Source organism: Anolis sagrei, chromosome 4 (assembly GCF_037176765.1).
Source record: "Anolis sagrei isolate rAnoSag1 chromosome 4, rAnoSag1.mat, whole genome shotgun sequence".
Taxonomy (NCBI): domain Eukaryota; kingdom Metazoa; phylum Chordata; class Lepidosauria; order Squamata; family Dactyloidae; genus Anolis; species Anolis sagrei.
Genome location: NC_090024.1, coordinates 203546866 through 203564215, shown reverse-complemented (window position 1 = coordinate 203564215; position 17350 = coordinate 203546866). Strand labels below are relative to the sequence as shown.

At 38.3% G+C, this 17350-nt stretch overlaps 1 protein-coding gene across 1 annotated transcript in view; it reads left to right on the top strand.

Moving 5' to 3' along the window:
* TSPAN2 (tetraspanin 2) overlaps positions 1 to 13820 on the top strand; it is a 62304-nt gene extending 48484 nt beyond the window's left edge. Inside the window, exons 3-8 of the mRNA XM_060772556.2 lie at positions 3543 to 3640; positions 4643 to 4717; positions 5214 to 5309; positions 5834 to 5905; positions 7461 to 7544; positions 8965 to 13820. Of these exons, the coding sequence (XP_060628539.2) occupies positions 3543 to 3640; positions 4643 to 4717; positions 5214 to 5309; positions 5834 to 5905; positions 7461 to 7544; positions 8965 to 9030 (491 nt within the window). The 3' untranslated portion in view covers positions 9031 to 13820. The remainder of the gene's footprint in view (positions 1 to 3542; positions 3641 to 4642; positions 4718 to 5213; positions 5310 to 5833; positions 5906 to 7460; positions 7545 to 8964) is intronic.
* Positions 13821 to 17350: the final 3530 nt, after the last annotated feature.

The following is a 17350-nucleotide window of genomic DNA, read 5'->3' as shown; positions in this document are numbered from 1 at the left end:
ACAGTTGCTGTCCAAGCAACTATGATGTTAGGTTGGAAAAAACATAGAAAGTGGGGAGTAAAAAATAGTTTGGATATTTAGCAGATTTTATGCTCTAGGATTATATCCTTGAAAGGAGAACCAGAGAACCTAGATAGAGTAAAAGGAAAAGAAAAATACAAAGAACTGAATCACACACTCTCCACAATTGAGCAATTAAAATAAAATTTGAATGAAGAAAAATACTGCTCCTGGATGGAGGGAGGAGCGGAGGGAAGGAGCGGGGAGACATTTGTGGAAGATAAATGTGAAATCAGTAATGTTAAGAAAATTGGGCTATTTGTACTATGAAAAGGTTACTGAAATTGACATTATTCTACCTGTGCTTATAATAATAAAAAAAATTAAAAATGATGAAACCTATTAATGAAGAATAACACATAAGCTAAGAAAGGCATTGAGTTAAATGTGTGTAAGCTATGTTTTTTTTTACTTTGAACTCAATTTGCAGCAGTTAAAATAAGCTGAAAACAGGAGAAAGTGGGAGGAAGAGAGAAAAACTGGGACATTTGAAAAGCAGTTGAAACAGTGGGGTGAGAAAAATTAATTGGGACTGTCTGTGCCAAATCAGAACAGTTGGGGAGTGTGGCACCCATGTATACTCACTAAGGGCCCTTCCACACAGGCCCTAAAATGTGAAAGAAACCAAGATAAAAGGGGGGGGGGGGTAAATGATGTTTAAGGAAAATGCATACTGATTCAGATTAACAATTGAAAAATGTGCATATTCGCATGTATATCCCTGCAGTCAAGGAAAATATGTGACTTCATTCCCACATCTTGGTGTGGACTGGTCCAGTGTATGAGCGCATTTTAAAATCCCAAAACAGCTGATCAGGACATTAAACAAATGGAGCCATGGGCACACAGTCAATTAAATGGAAGCACAATAGGAAAGCAATTCCCATGAAAACTCTCTGCAACTATTCCACCGCATCTTAGAGCGTCAATTATAAAAATTAATCTTCCGCTGGATGTGTCCCCCACTCCATCCATCCATCCATCCATATTGTCAACGTCCCCAGTCCATCGTGCGCATTTCTAAAATCCACTACAAACAAAAGTGCCAGGGCAGCGGAGGCCCATTTACCGGGACTGACAGGACTGCGATTTTTTGCTCCCCTTATTTTCCCCACATTTTGATGCTGTAAGCGCCCTAAGAGTAGTCTTTTGTATTTGAGTTATGAAAACGAATGGAGGGATAAATTGGTTGCAAAATGTTTAAGTCTTCTTTTCAAATATACAGTTTTGAATAGTTTTGTTTTGCTTCTATTTATATTGTAACTAATTTTAATGTATTTTTATTTCCAATCTACATCACAATATTTACTAGAATATTCCCATGCACTATTTCTTTGGCACTTTTCCGTACCTTAGAATAAAATGGAAAGGTCAAACCAACGTTTAAATGGTATGATTTTCTCCCATGCCATTCAGCATGCCCACCATTAATTATAAGAGAAATTTTAGTAATAGTTGCACAAAAAAGAGTGAAAATAACTTTTGTCAAAATGTAGTTATATCTTTATTACTGAACAGGCACAAAATTACTAGTACTTACCTATCTCCTTGTCTGGGAAAAGAATTACAGAGGTAAATGCTATGGAGTTAGCCATTTATGCTTGGTTTAATTCAGAGCAATCCTTTTTATGGCTTCATTTAGAACAGCAGGAGGCAACTTTTCATAGGCCATGAAACTTTTTAAGGACAACTTAGACCTTAAATTGGGACTATTTTTCAAATGTCCAGTTATACCCCCAGAAGGTGCAACTGAACATTGTTACTTTTGTTTTTCAATGTGAGAAGTGTCAAGGACAGGAGTGCAAAGGGTCCCCGCTAGACTTCAGCCGACTGACAGACTGATTGAGAGCTATATTTTGGAGAAGACTGGAGATGGGGAAGGATAGTAGTCCCACCTCCAAAGCTGCCTGCCTCTCATAGTGACTTCCTGGGAGTAGAGCCAACATTCTGGTAATACTAGTCCTTGTTCTCAAGAAGCCTTAATTTGGATCCGTGGTGGTATATGACACGGTATGGGATCATCTTCCACGGTTCTCCCTGACCCATTCTTAGCATTTGGAGTTGAGATTTCTCTCTCATAAAGCATCAGAATTCCTGCTGCCTAATCCACAGTAGCATAGTCCTGCATCTCAAATGTCCATTGACCTGTAAGGAAATCCCCCTGTGCCCCAAAGTTCGGTATTTGCAAAGCTATCCCCTAACTGGCCTCTGTAAAGGACCAGTGGGTAGCCTTTGTGTAGGTCTACTGCCTCGGGACTAAGGGCACATCTACACAGACCATTTAGGTCAGTTTCAAACCAACTTTGAAGAGAGGAGTTTCTCTGTCCAGACGATTACACAGGAAATCCTGAAATGTGAGATGTGGATGGTGATTACAGAAACCACAGAGTTGAATGTGCATCAAGGGCTTTCTTTCATGCACTGTCTAGCTGCCACAATTTGAAGCTTGCTAGTATTGAACTGCATTAAATGGCCAGTGTAGATGGGATTTACATGAAATCCTCAGCTTGATGTACTTGACCTAGTGTACATCTTTAACAAGAGCATGCTTCCATACTTAAGCAGCCTATAGAAAGAACAAGATTGGCTATGCACCATTTCCCTTCCTAACTGTGTCTATATGTACAAGAGTACAGTTCCTAATACTGGTTTCCTTAAGAATTTAGATTGCATGTGAAATTTAGTTCTAATCTAGCTATTAACAAAAGGGATTTATATGGACTAGTCCAATTTGGGGATGAATGCCCCCATCTATACTGCCATAGCATGCAGTTTCATAATGACATTTAACTACATTGAACTGTGTTACAGACAGTCCCCAGGTTACAAATTTACAAATGACTCATAGTTAAGAACATGAATGAGACAACAGGAAGTGCGAGAAAACTACTCCTTGGAAGGGAAACTTACTGTTGGAAGAGTTATCATGGGAGAAAAGGTGGCTCCACAGGAGCTTTATTACCAACCCTTATTTCCACAAGCCAAATTGTTCAAAATCCAATTACTACAAAAAGGCAAAATCTTCTGAACAGGGACACAGACAGCAAAACAAATGCCATGGGGGTATTAATCCTTCCCCAGGCTATCCAAACATATATATAAGCAAAGGTGACATGAAGTCCAGTCGTGTCTGACTCCGGGGTGTGACACACACATTTAAATATTTATTCAAACCTCCTCTCCCCCCCCCCCCTTCTATATACACACACACACACACATACACACACACATTCATATGGGGGGGGGGATTTGGATAAATATTTAAATATTTGGCTGGAGTTACACTTAAAAATCCACCTGTTCTGACTTACAAATACATTCAACTTAAGAACAAACCTACAGAAACTATCTTGTCCATAACTTGCGGACTGCTTGTATATGAGTCTACACTGCCATATAATGGAGTCTCAAAGCCTGGAAAATAGCTGTATAGAATGCTATCTTCTTTCATTTTGACTCTATAACTTGGTACTTTTCTGCAGGACTCTATGTGCTGGTGGGAGCAGGTGCCCTGATGATGACAGTGGGATTTTTTGGGTGCTGTGGAGCTGCACGGGAATCTCAATGCCTACTTGGAGCAGTGAGTAATACACCTAAATGAGATATAAAACATTGAAGGGTTTTTCCACCTGAAATAATATTGTCAATCTTTTAAAAAATTATAATGCCAGAAAAAAGGTATAGGACCAGAATTGGTCCATATTTCTGAGTCTATGTTTTGGGGGGATTTTAGAATATTTACACCTATAAAATGAGATATCTTGGAGATGGAACTCAAATCTAAGCATGAAATTCATTTATATTCCATACACACCTTAGGCACATAGCCAAATATTACTTTCTACACAATATTTTAAATAATTTTGTGCACACAGGAAAAAAAATGTGTAGATTGAACCATCAGGATGCAAAGGTATAACTATCACAGACAGTCATGTGAACAATTTTGAAATTCTGGATGCTGAACTTGTACTTCTCTCTTTTCTTCGTCTATTCACACTTCAATTTTGACACTTCAGTTCTGTTCTTTAAAAAAAAAACCAGAGTTTTCATTCTTTCTAAACCAGATGTTGTAATCTGTTTTATTGCATTTATATGTTTAATTTTTTTTATAATTTGTATATTATAATTATTATTTGTTTATAATGCAGCATTGAATTTGGCCATTGTCTGTAAGCTGCTCTGAGTCCCCTTCAGGGTTGAGAAGAGCGGGATATAAATATAGTAAATAAATAAATAAATATGTTAGTGTTATTTTACTAACCATGCTTTCATGGTTTAATATCCTGGTGGGTGAACCACCTTGAAACTAGAATTCCTATTTTGAACATAGTAAGAAATCCAAATGTCAACGGTTCAAAAGTAATTGTTGTACATCTTTCGTTATTTTGTTCTTTTATATGAGAGAACAAAAGGTTTTTTTCCCCCCTAATGGTCAAGATTATGAGACTATTTGCCATTTTTGGTGATTTGGGGTTTGTTTAAACTATGTAATGTATTTATAACCATATTTAGGGTGAACATTAAATATGCAAGACAAACTAAATCTTTTATCCTTTATCCTTTTATTTTTTTGATATAGTTCTTCACGTGTTTACTGGTGATTTTTGCTGCTGAAGTCACTGCAGGAGTTTTTGCTTTTCTTGGCAAGAAAACGGTGAGTGAGATGTTTGCCAGAGAGAAAGATTCTGGAACAGGCATGGGCAAACTTTGACCTTCTGGGTGTTTTGGTGCCAAAAGCAGATTTGCTGCCAATCGTGACTACAAAGATTTGGTTTTTATTTTGGGGAGAAAATCTGGTGATCTTAAAACCACAGGGTGGAAAGACGTCTCCTTTTCCTACACAGATGCCCCATCTGTAATGTGTAGTAAGTATGTTATTCCCCAAATCTACAGTTTTGGTCCCTTCCTAGAACTGTAGTCTTTTCTGTTCCTTTGCCTTCTTTTCTGTTAGTTTATTCTGAAGTGGTAGAGCATATCCTTCCCACATTGTTGAACTACAAGTGCAGTCATTCCTAGCCACCATAGTCTGAAAATATACTGAAAGCATCCTGAAAGTAAAGAAGCTGCATATTACAGAACCTCCAAAGGTTCCCTTGTATTATTGTCTTATATTGTTATCTTATTAAGGTTATGTGTCTGATTCCCTACAGGCTATTGAAGAGGTCCAGGCTATCTATGAGGAAGCTTATAACGAATATATCAGTGATTCGGGGAAGAACCAGTCACTTATCCAGATGCACAAAGCAGTGAGTACCCATTTGCAAACACAGCTCTTTGGTGTAGAAACATTAGTTTTCAAAATATTAATTTTTCAAAATATTATTATTCCTATTTTAAAATGCAGGCAATCCTATGATTTGGTGTTGTTGAAGTCATTCCTCATATATTTTAGTGCTTTGGCTGATGCTATTCCTTTGAGCAGCCTAACTTGATTTCTTCCAGTTTTGCAGAATTACAACTCTGATCACTGTCAATGCCATGCTGAGAGCAAAGAGAGATTTAATCTCATGGTTCCAGAGAGCAATCTTCTTGGCTTTTCCAGCCATGCAGATTCTCACGTTATCTTTCCTGAAACTTGCCTGTGGTTAGTTCCAGTATATCTGGAATCTGCCTCTTCTGATCTTTGATTTCAGACACCTGCCTTTAATGTTTACATTTGTACTGTTGTGTTTTTTTTTTCTTTTTTATCCTGGGACAGTATTTTGACATTTGAAAGTAATAACATTAAGAGTTTTCTTTTCTTTTTTCTTTTCTTTTCTTTTCTTTGCAGCTTCAATGCTGTGGGAAAGAGACTGACGTTCTAGTGAAATCTACTTGTCCAAAAGATATTGAACTTCCCAAAGTAAGTTCTTCTAAACAGGCATGTAAATCTGACACTGTAGCAGAAAATAGCTGTGGAATGGGATCAGCAATGTGAGTTAGAGAAACTGGTAAGATGTGGGCGTATACAGACAAATAATATGCTTTGGACAGGAGCCACTTGGCACAAGTTTTTTCTTCTTACCATTAGTTATTTGAGATGCCATTGAGGATTTGCCAAAAGGAATGACTTTTAAGAATCAGTCGTTTCTGCCAACCAGAAATGGATGCTCTGTACATCCGACAAATTCCTCTACAACTAGGGATTTATAGGGTGAGGGTATTCAATCTAGTTGCTTGGTTTGGTTGGGAGTTTGTGGGTTTCATGAAGACAGCTACATAGAAGGAAAAACTTGAACTCATATAGTGCAGTTTTGTACACCATTGCTATTTAGTATGTTTAAAACAGTAAATCGTGTCGTATATACCTTATACACCTAGCCTGTGTATAAGGTATACAATTTGTGCATATAGTATAACATTTTGTGTGTCACGTTGGTCCATTTTTGTGCATTCATCTGCCTTTCTATAGAAGTGTCTGAGCATTTATGCCCACTGTGATTTGTACGACACTAGTTTGTCCCTTCTCCTTTCTTTGTTAAATACCTGTGACTTGGCTGGTCTACACTTGTGATCCACATCCTGTGACTGGTTTAGTATTAGAGACATCGAGAGAGATAGCAAGCCTAAAGCAATCTAATCAATCTAGGACTTAATTCAGTAAGGAAGCCCAAACGTTTATTGCATTTTCACTCTGTGAATCCTTTGTCTAATTTGATCGTAAGTGAAATTCAGTGGCATCCCATAATTCATATCATCCCTCCAAGATGTCCTGATGGGCTAATACAGAGCCCTAGCCATCCACAATTGTCATTCTTGTTCTAGCCAGTTGAACAGAACAGAATTACCTGGATGATTCAGGTTTGTTTAGTAGCCAAGAGATTTTATTTTAGATTTCACAAAAGAAATGATGAAAAGACCAGCACTGAACACACATTGCATTATTTTTTGTTTAGAACTAAACATAGGAAACCTATCACTTTACAGATGTTTTTGTAGGGCAGCTCCCAGCAGCTCTAGTTAGTGATAAGAAACTGAGAAACTGCTCAGATTTGTTGGGTAAAGAATTGAGGTGTGTTTGGATATACATTCCATATATTTTGGATAATTGTACCAACATAAGGGGCCACAGCACTCAAGGCAGTGTTTTGATGGTGATGTGTACAAGGGGGTCCCATATCTTTCAACTAGATCCCATCACACAGTTTGAGCATAGCCAAGGACTGCATTTTCACTGAAGCAACAACATTGGGGATAAGAATGGCTAGAGAGCCAGCCCTGGTGTGCCATGTGTGGGAGTCACTACAGGTATGATTGACATTATTTTTAAAGCCTGAGGCAGAAAGTGCAAAAGGGCTGCACAAAATTGATTTTCCCCCCATGATTGCCACAGGCGAAGATGATTGTAAAGACTGATGTTTAAAAAAAATAGAAATGACTGTTTAGGACTTACTCTGTTGTCTTTATATCTTTAACAGAACTGTCTGGTTGAAATTGAAAGTTTCATTGACTCAAAGCTTCATCTGCTTGGCATTGTGGGGATTGGAATTGCTGGAATCACAGTAAGCCATTGTCTAATGATAGTATAGGTTGAGCATCCCTTATCCTGATTCTAAAATCTGGAATACTACAAGATCCAAAATTGTCCACATGGGCAGCTAAGATAGTAACACCTTTGCTTTCTGGTTATGCATCATGCTCAATTTTTTAAAAAAATATGATATGAACTTTCAGGCAATGTGTATACAATGTATATGAAACATAAATAAATTCTGAGTTAGACTTGGTTCCCATCATCAAGATATTCAATTATTTATGTATATAAAATACAAGTATTGAAAAATCCAAACAAAATCAAAAAATCTTCTGGTCCCAAGAATTTCAGATAAGGGATGATCACAGTGTCATTGTTGTTACTGTTCCTATTGTTTTTTATTGAAAAGACCCACTCTTTCTAAGGCTTTCACATGGGAGAACACTACTGAAAAGGCATAATGGGTGACTATATCTGTACGTTAAACCTCAGCTGATTCTGTCCATATTAATTCAGTCAAATCCTGCTAAATCTTAGAATGCTGCTTGCAAAAAAAAAAACCTCAATTCACTCCCTGTTGAAAATCAGATCTCAGGTCACATATTTGAATTAAGAAATTTATTTTTGCAAATTAGCAAAATGATGAACACGGGACATACTCACACAGTAAACCATGCCTTTGTGGAAGATGCCACTTCTATCTAGCTGGGGAAGTAGGCTATGGGGCTCAAGTAACAGTTTTGGAATGGTGGGGAATATTTTCCTTGCAACCTGATACTTTTAGCAGCAGCTGGTCAAGGGTCTTCCCTCTCTTGACACATTATGGCTGCAGTTCTGTTTCTTCTTTCAGGAAGCTATTTGTATTAGAAGCATGTGCATGTTCATTGATTTCACATAAGTAATGGCACATTTAGATTGGACCATCTCAAAGTCAGGTGCCTGAACATATGATAATTCCTTCCCCCGTAAAAATTATATCCCTTGAGTCCTGCTTCACATTACACATTGTGCAATGACTTGATGATTGAAGACAGAGGTTGCAGGAAAGACTTGTAACAGAGAGGAGCAGAATCCAAGTAGAATGTTGTGCATCAGCCAAAAGAATCTGGCAGAGATCGGAATGAAGACACTAGTGCAGAGTTAAGAAAGTTCTAGGGGACTGGGAATAATTTTTCCTGACCAGGGACGTTCAAGCCCTTCCATGTAAAATTGGCTTGGAGGATTAGTCCTCCCTGGGACAAGGGGAAGAACTCAAATAAAGGTGACCAAACTAGACCAAAACCTCGAAGCATCCTGTTGCCTGCATGATTCTCATCTTTGATTGTGAAGTGCAGCTTTAATTTTTGATGTACAAATGCAATTAAGATGGTAGGTATGGCAGACAAACTGGACAAAAATTGCAACCATTTTTGAGCATCTAATTTAACTTTTTGTTTCTTATCTTTTAGATCTTTGGCATGGTCTTCAGTATGGTTCTCTGCTGTGCAATCCGTAACACAAGAGACATGCTCTAGAACTGTCACTGCATAGCATTGCTTTCATCCCATGGATTGGAAGGCTTCCTGACGGAACCTGCAAGAAGCGCTTGCTTGCTCAGCTTAACAACTGTAATCCATTTTTAATTAGCGGTGTTAACCAACTGACAGAGAAAAGGGGACGTATAGTTAGCCTGAGAATTTGCGTCATTTGCATTCTAAAAAATTAAGACCATGAAATCTGAAGTGAGCAAGTAGGACAAGCTTAACAAGGCATTGCTGAAGGCAGTGGCAGCACCTGAAACTAAAATTTCTTTGAAGTAAGACTTTGCACATGTGTGTGAGTGAACTGTGCCTGTATCTCTACATTCAAGTGCATGTGTGTTTGTTTTGGCACACAGATGCACATGGTGCGGCTGCACAAACATCTGTATATACAGTACTCAGTATGACTGTAGGTATGTTTTGTGGGTGAACCATATTTGCATGCATATTTCCACTATATATATATATATATATATATATATATATATATACATACACACACACACTTGGGTGCAGCATACTCAAACTCAAACCATTTCCAAATGGACTCTTCTTGGTTGATAATTTATGGAGAAGCAAATCTTTTTTAACAAACAAAATACCCCATCTGACTTCTATCCATAGTCTGCAATGAACTAGATATAATTAATTAGGCTGAAGTTAAATTTGCTGGAAACAAGCCTGTAATCCTATACAACTCTACTCCTTGGAATATATTAATTTATTTGGCACATTCTATTTTTGAGAAAGGAGGCAATATAAGGGGTCCCCGGTGGACTCTCTGGCCTGCACAAAGAATAGAAGCTAGAGCTACTGTAGGGCATTTCATCTAGGATGATCATACTATTACTGCTCCAGGTGCGTTGTGGGTAAAACTGTAGAATTTACACTGTATGCTTGAAATACCTCAGGAGTGAGTTTACAGTTTGCAACTGTGCTTTGTAGTGTTTCTATTTATTTATACTAAAATGTTCCTAGTGGGAAAATAACCTGATGGAATCACTGTAGCTGGCCAGAAGGAAGTCATTTATGGTGCCATCCTAATACGTTACAATCAAGAGGATCTTTCCATTAATTTCTATGGGAGGTACACCCTTGGGACCTGTAAAAAAACCTGTCATTTCTCTGATAGGCTGTCATGTTCAGAGTGGGGACCTCTGTTCTATCTTCTTCTGATACACTGCTATGTTTCAAATGGGAGCAGGCCACCTAAAAGAATATTTCAGCAAACCATACTAGTTTCCTAACAAATACTGCAATCCATGCATGTGTTCCATTAAAACATAAGCTTAGGAGACCTCAGGCAAAGTTTGTTACAGCAGGGCCTTCTTTTGAAGTGCAATGGATACCCAAGTATGCTTGTGCATATCTCTCTCTGTGTGTATTTGTTTAGAGCTACAAAAGCTCCCAGCTGTATGCAGTCTACTCCTTCCTTCTTTCCAGACATAATGACACCAATACTTTGGTTGTACATGTTATCTGACTCTGTAGCTCAATCTCCATCAAATATCTAGACTCTCAGTAATATATTTCAAACAACAGAAGCAGGCCACAGCCTTATGGGGCATCTTGAGACCAATTCACCCTATTTCAACAAGAGGAATATTTAGTGTCTGCAGCTTCTTATACCAAGACTGAGCTTGTGGTGTGCCAAAGATATTACTGTGAGCCTAAATGACTGAGGCATGACTTTAGTTTATTCAAGAAGTGGACTTTTCTTTATTACACAAATAGTTGAAATTTGCTGATGAAAAGGGCTCAGAAACAGCTGGATAAAATCTGTGAGTAAGAGGGCTGTTGTTCAAAAGTCATCAGCAGTATGGTTATATATTAAAATGAAGATTTTGGTTTCTGTTGGAAGTTCTATCAGTTTTCCACTTGAAAAGACATGTATTTGAAATTTTAATTTTGGAGGAAAATCAGGAGAACAAAGGAGCCCATTCTAAGTAAATTCCAAAACTATTTACCTTTTCCATTCTAGTGTCCAGAATTTGCCCTAAGAAAAAGATTATCTCCTCTAGTAGCTTTTAAATGAAACCAAGTTTTCCTAAAAGTAAAAACAGCAAGTCAGATTGACAAAATCAGCAGCTTCTGAGCAGGGTTGTTGTAGGTTTTTTTGGGCTGTATGGCCATATTCTAGAAGCATTCTAGAAGCATTCTCTCCTGACGTTTCGCCTGCATCTATGGCAGGCGTCTTCAGAGGTTGTGAACTTCTGAGGACTTTCTAAAAATTATCCGATAATACCATCCTTAGCTTTGCTTCAGCCCCTGCCTCCTCTTTTACTCTATTCTGACCTTTCATTTGCCACATACAAACTCTACCAAATCAGCAAAGGCCCATCCATTTTGCAGAGTTCTAGACTACAAAATTCAGCTTCCCTGGATGCTTTAAAATGATGCTGATCCTTTTCTACCTAGATGACAAGGGCCAGTGTAAGCAATGTTTTCCCCATATTATGCTACATGTCTATTTTTGTGTTCATTACTTTTCCCTTTCTCTTCTGTGCTTTCTGTCCTTGCCTTATTTTAGGCCATGAGACAAGTGAGATGTAATCTGTTCTGTTTTGGAGGTTACATTTCTCAGTGAAAAAAAGAAATACATTCACTTCACACATATACACTAACTAGAAAAAGATAATGCCAGAGCAAAGGTTTGGCAATTCCAGGATAGAAATGGCTGCAGGTTGGCTTCTGATTAGCTTTCAGTATGAAATTTCTATGAAATGACTGTGTCCTTTGCAGACCTCACCCTGGCCTGGTGAACAGTGCTGATAACCAAGCTGTGGGTTGCAAACCAAGGGTGGGGATGTGGTATCCATATTGGCAGATGGGGCTATGTACACGCCCACTGCTATTGGAATTGGAGCTGCAGAAACACATATGCACACATGCCATTCTTTTATTTATGTGGCTTCAGAGTAATGACAACATGTTGGCCTTGCTGTCTTTCATCCCTGGCTCCATTCAAATTCCTAAGCTAGGAAAAATCACATTTGTTTTCCCAAAAGTCTTCTGATGTTCTTATTCCCTTCTTTACCTCTAAGTGCCTTTTAAAAATATATAAACAGGACTGAGAGCCAGTTCTACAAACAGTTTTTTTAATTAAACTCAAACTTGAACTGCATTATTTTCTAGTGGATTCAAACGATCCTAAATCTTGTTGTGTTTATTTCTATGCATGTGATTATTATACCTGTCCTCAAAGTATGTGTTTGGAATTACAGGTCAGAAATGCAATGGCACCAATTGTTTACATCCATGTGTCTGAAAATTCAGTATACATATATTGTCTTTCAGTGCCTTGAAAAAACTTCCACAGCTGTAGCCTTTCCATCTCACTGTAGTCTCCCGTAATGCCATATTAGTGAGGAGTCCCTTGACTCTTGAGTTACATTTGAAGTACATTGTACCTAAAATAGCAGTCCTTGCTGGAACTGTTTATTCTTTCATAAAATTTGCATTTTTCTACAATGTTTAACTAACTATGTGCAATTAACATGCTATTTTTTTTCTAAATTTCTTGCTTTATTACACATGAGTTGGCATATCAAAACCATCATGCCAGGCTTTGCTGAAAGTGGTTCATGACATGTCCAAATAATCAGACCAGTTCGCCTTCAGGTTTACTAAACCAGTAATGATGCTGTTAGGAAGCATTATGACTACTAATAAGCTACCTTGGTTTCTTGTGGATATAAACCCCCTTATTGTGCTGCTGCTTCTTTGGCTGAAGCCTGAGATCCTTAGTCTATTCACAAAAACTGGTAAAGAACATTTGTGAAAAGGAGTCTCCTTTTCCAGAAATTTTAAAGCAGAGGCTAGGAGGTGATCTTTTGAGGGTGCTTTGATTGTGTGGGTAGGACTGGACGGCCAATGTGGTCTCTTCCAACTGTATGATTCTATGGAAACTGGACACTATTGAATCTACCTATATCAGTAAGCAAGCAGCAGTCTGAAAATATCTCAAGACAAGGCCGTGATTACAGTGATGCATTCACATCTTTGCTAATTGAGCAGCATTTCTCCAAATCAAATGCAGCATACGTGGTCTGTTTCTACACTGTGATCCTACCAAGTAATTGAATGCCACTTTTGTGGGGTGGTACACAGATTTAGGGCCCCTTAAAATGCATATAGAAAACTCTTATTGGGAGAGCAAGCATCTTCTACTTTTGTCCTGTATCGGTACATTATAGATGCTCTGTCTTGATTAATGTAAATACGGGTGTTTTCACTAAGCATAGCAACAACCATAAAGAATTCCAAATTTTCCACTATCTTCCAGAGGATGCGCACCATTATTGGAAAGTCCTGACAAACCTGCAGAAATCAGGCCAAAGCTGACAGATACAGCAGCACAAAATCACCAGGCCTCTTTCCAGTCCCATTTCACTTCACCTGGGGAAAAGAATAATATTTTATAAAAAAATTAGTTTGTTTTCTGTTGAAAGGTATGTGCTAAACTCTTATTTGTACACCTTAAAACTTACATTGTAGAGTTTGTGAAGAAAGGCCCATTATTTGTTCGCACGTCCATGGTAATGTAAATAAAAATAGTCCATCCTAGTGTGCCTGGCATCTGATAGCATCACATGTTTACTATGGGAAATCAACTATGTTCACTGTCATCTAGTTATTTCCCCTGGCTGTATATGTTGTTAGTAGTTGTTCTATTACTGAAACATGTTCAAGCGTGGCCTGCTTTCTGGATGCATTTCTTTTATCAGCCTTTGTTTACTGAAGTTGAAGCAAAAAATCTAATAAAAATAACCAAAAATAAAAAACAGTGGGATGCTTCTTTTTGTTAGCCAACATGTCGCACACTATTTACATTGCCAAATATAGAAAAGAAAGTTGGGTGGCCTTTCCAATAACATTTCTCTAAAGTTGGCACCATATATCAGTAAAAGTATCAAGCTGTAAGAAACAATGAAAAATCAATAAATAAAAGAACCCAAATGAGTTAGGGTAAACTAAAAATCAGGACAAAAAGATGGGTCCCTGAAAAAGAACATGAAGGAAAAATTAGAAAACAGAGTTAATGTTTAAAGGAACTGCCAGCAATAGCAAGAAGGTATTCCATAGCTAGAATGCAACAGCAGAGAAAGCCCATGTTCCACATAACGTACTGCTCGAACCCAAGTACTGAAATCCGAATCCATTTAACAGTTTGAACATCATTATCAGCACCTTGAACTGACCAGAAGTGCACTATCAACTAGTTAAAGTCATTTCAAGTGTTCCTGTCACATAATCTTAAGAAGAAGAAGAAGAAGAAGAAGAAGAAGAAGAAGAAGAAGAAGAAGTGGCGGCGGCGGCATCAGCAGCAGCAGCGTACCCTACCACCATCTCCCCGAAGGAGACTCGGGGCAGCTAACATGAGGCCAAGCCCAAAATTACAGTACAGCAAAATAAAATACAAAGAAGCAAAAATAACATCAAGATGAAATACATGAAATAACAAAATAAAATCAACAGTTACAAAATAACATGATAGAGAAATAGAACAGAGTGTGCGGGCCAAATGCACTAGAATAAAATTGATAAAACCCTGGATGAGATAAGTAGTAGGAGAATGTGTTTCTGGAGGAGGAGCTCAACAGGAACGAACAATGGGATTAGACCTTCATTGAGGACGGGGGAAAGTGCATCATGAGGATGGAAACTGTAGTTGGAACAGACAAAATATGGAATATATGTTCACTCACCAAAGGCACATCGGAAGAGCCAAGTTTTTAGGTCTTTCTTAAAAGCTGCCAGGGTAGCGAGTTACAAATTTGAGGGGCCACAGTTGAGAAGGCTCACTCCCTCGTCTCCACACATTGTATTTGTGATTAAGGTGGGGGTGAAAGGAGGGCCTTCCCAGAGGACCGGAGAGATCATGCAGGTTTATGGTAGGAGATGTGGTCACGAAGGTAGGCGGGTCCCAAACCATTCAGGGCTTTGTAGATGATAGCCTGCACTTTGAATTGGGACCGGAAGATGAACGACAACCAGGGCCGTAGCCAGAAAAAAAAAATCGGGGAAGGTTGAAATTTTGGGGGGGGGGGGGGGATTGAAAATTGGGGGGGGTAGGGTCACGCTGAAGGAAAGAGCACCGCAGGGGGCAGAGCAGCCTTCAATAGCCTGCAGCTCTGCCCCTGCCAACCACCTCCACCAATTCTGGCCTCCTTAATGAGAGCATTCAACACCCCCCCCCCCCAACTTGGTTGCTTTGCTACATCGGCTATTGCTGCAAGTAATGACAGTGTGAATAAATTGTCAATATTTGCTTGAGATAGTGCTTGCAGTTCTGGAGGGACTCTTAATTTTTTGTGTCTCATAGACTTAGCATGAGGATTTGGTTAACCAGTTAAAATTCATGAGTAAGCCAGGGGTTTTTTTTTTAACCTTAAAAATTAAGGTTAAAAAAAACCTACAGGCCTGACAGCAACCAATGGAGCTCATTAAACAGTGGGGTAGCAGGCGTAGCTATCTTCTAGGATAGCACTGCAGTAGTGCACTGCAGTAGTCAAAACAGCACCTTACCAGAGTAGAGATTATTATGGCCGAGTCATTTCTATTCAGGGAAGCCAGTATCACATGCATAAATTGAATCCCCAGACAGCCCAATCCACTGGAATACTAAACATCGTAGCCCCTAAATTGTAACTGCCTTGACTCAATGCTACAGATGGCTGGGATGTGTCATTTAATGGAGCACCAACCCTCTTTGGCAGGGAAGGATAAAGGCCTTGTAAAACTGCCAAAGGAAAGGACAAGAGACCTGCTTCTTGATTGCTAGATCTAAGAGACACCATCTTGGCAGCATCCCGAGAGCTAATTCTGTACATTGTGTTGGCTGCACAAGTCAGTATCTCTCACATGTGTCTGAATACATCAGGCAGAAGAATTTTTTTCAAGCAGTCTCTCTCAAAACCAATGGCTGGTTGGAAAGGCAAAGCACAGCCTATCTGACATGGTTCCAAGGTGTAAGTCCAGGCCAAATCTGCACATCCTGCATCACAAATTGCAATTTCTCTGACTTGGGGAGCTCAGGGAATCCTGGGATTTATAGCTTTGGGAGGCACCAGTCCTCCTTGGCATGGAGGGGTACCGTCCTTGTAAAACTACAATTCCCGTGATTCCATAGCATTGAGCTATGGTAGGTAAAGTGATGTCAAACTGTATTAGTTCCACAGGTGCACTAAAAGCTCTTAAGTTTGAGCCATTTTGATCTGCAATTCCAATCTGCTGACTTTTATTGATTTTATTTTTCTGAAGGTGTTTAGTGCTGCTTCCATGACTGAGGCTGCATCTATATGAGGCATGGGCAAACTTGGACCCTCCAGGTGTTTTGGACTCCCACAATTCCTAACAGCCACAGAACAATATTAGTATTATATATTAACACAGAACAATATTAGTATTATATATATGGTAATATTATTAGTAATATTACCTGTAATATGAAATATAAAATTATTATATTATATTATTAATATTATATTTTATTACGTTATATTTATTTATTTATTTATTTATTTATTTACTATATTTGTATACCGCTCTTCTTAGCTCTCAGGCGACTCAGAGCAGTTAACAATAGCAAAATTCAATGCTCAAAAACATCATAAAACAGTTAAAAACAATTAAAACAGTAGCATAATAAACAGTCAATTTAAATCATTAAAACATCTCATTAGCATCTCATAGTTAAAATCAAGATCCAGTCTCATCATCCAATTGTTCCATATCCCTATGTTCATTACACTGCCTATTCAAATGCCTGTTCAAACAACCACGTTTTCACTTTCCTCCGAAATGTCAACAAGGAGGGGGCCGACCTAAATCTGTAGGAAGGGCGTTCCACAGCTGAGGGGCCACCACTGAGAAGGTCCTGTCTCTCGCCCCAGCCAAATGTACTTGTGATGCAGGCAGGACCAAGAGCAGGACCTACCCAGATGATCTTAACACCCGCTGGTTCATAAGAGGAGATGCATTAGGACAGCTAAGTTGGCCCAGAACCGTTTATATATATATTCAATATATTATATTATTAGCACAGCACAATATTAGTATTATATATTACATTGTACTATAACACTATATTGTAATATTATTAGAAATATGACATGTTATATGAAATATAAAATTATATTGTATTATTATTATACTGTATTACATAATATTAGTATTATATGTGTATACCATATATTATAATATTAACACACCACAATTTTAGTATTATATATTATTATACTGTATGTATGTATGTATATATGTATGTATCTATTACAGTATAGTGTAATTATATATGTGTGTGTGTGTATTT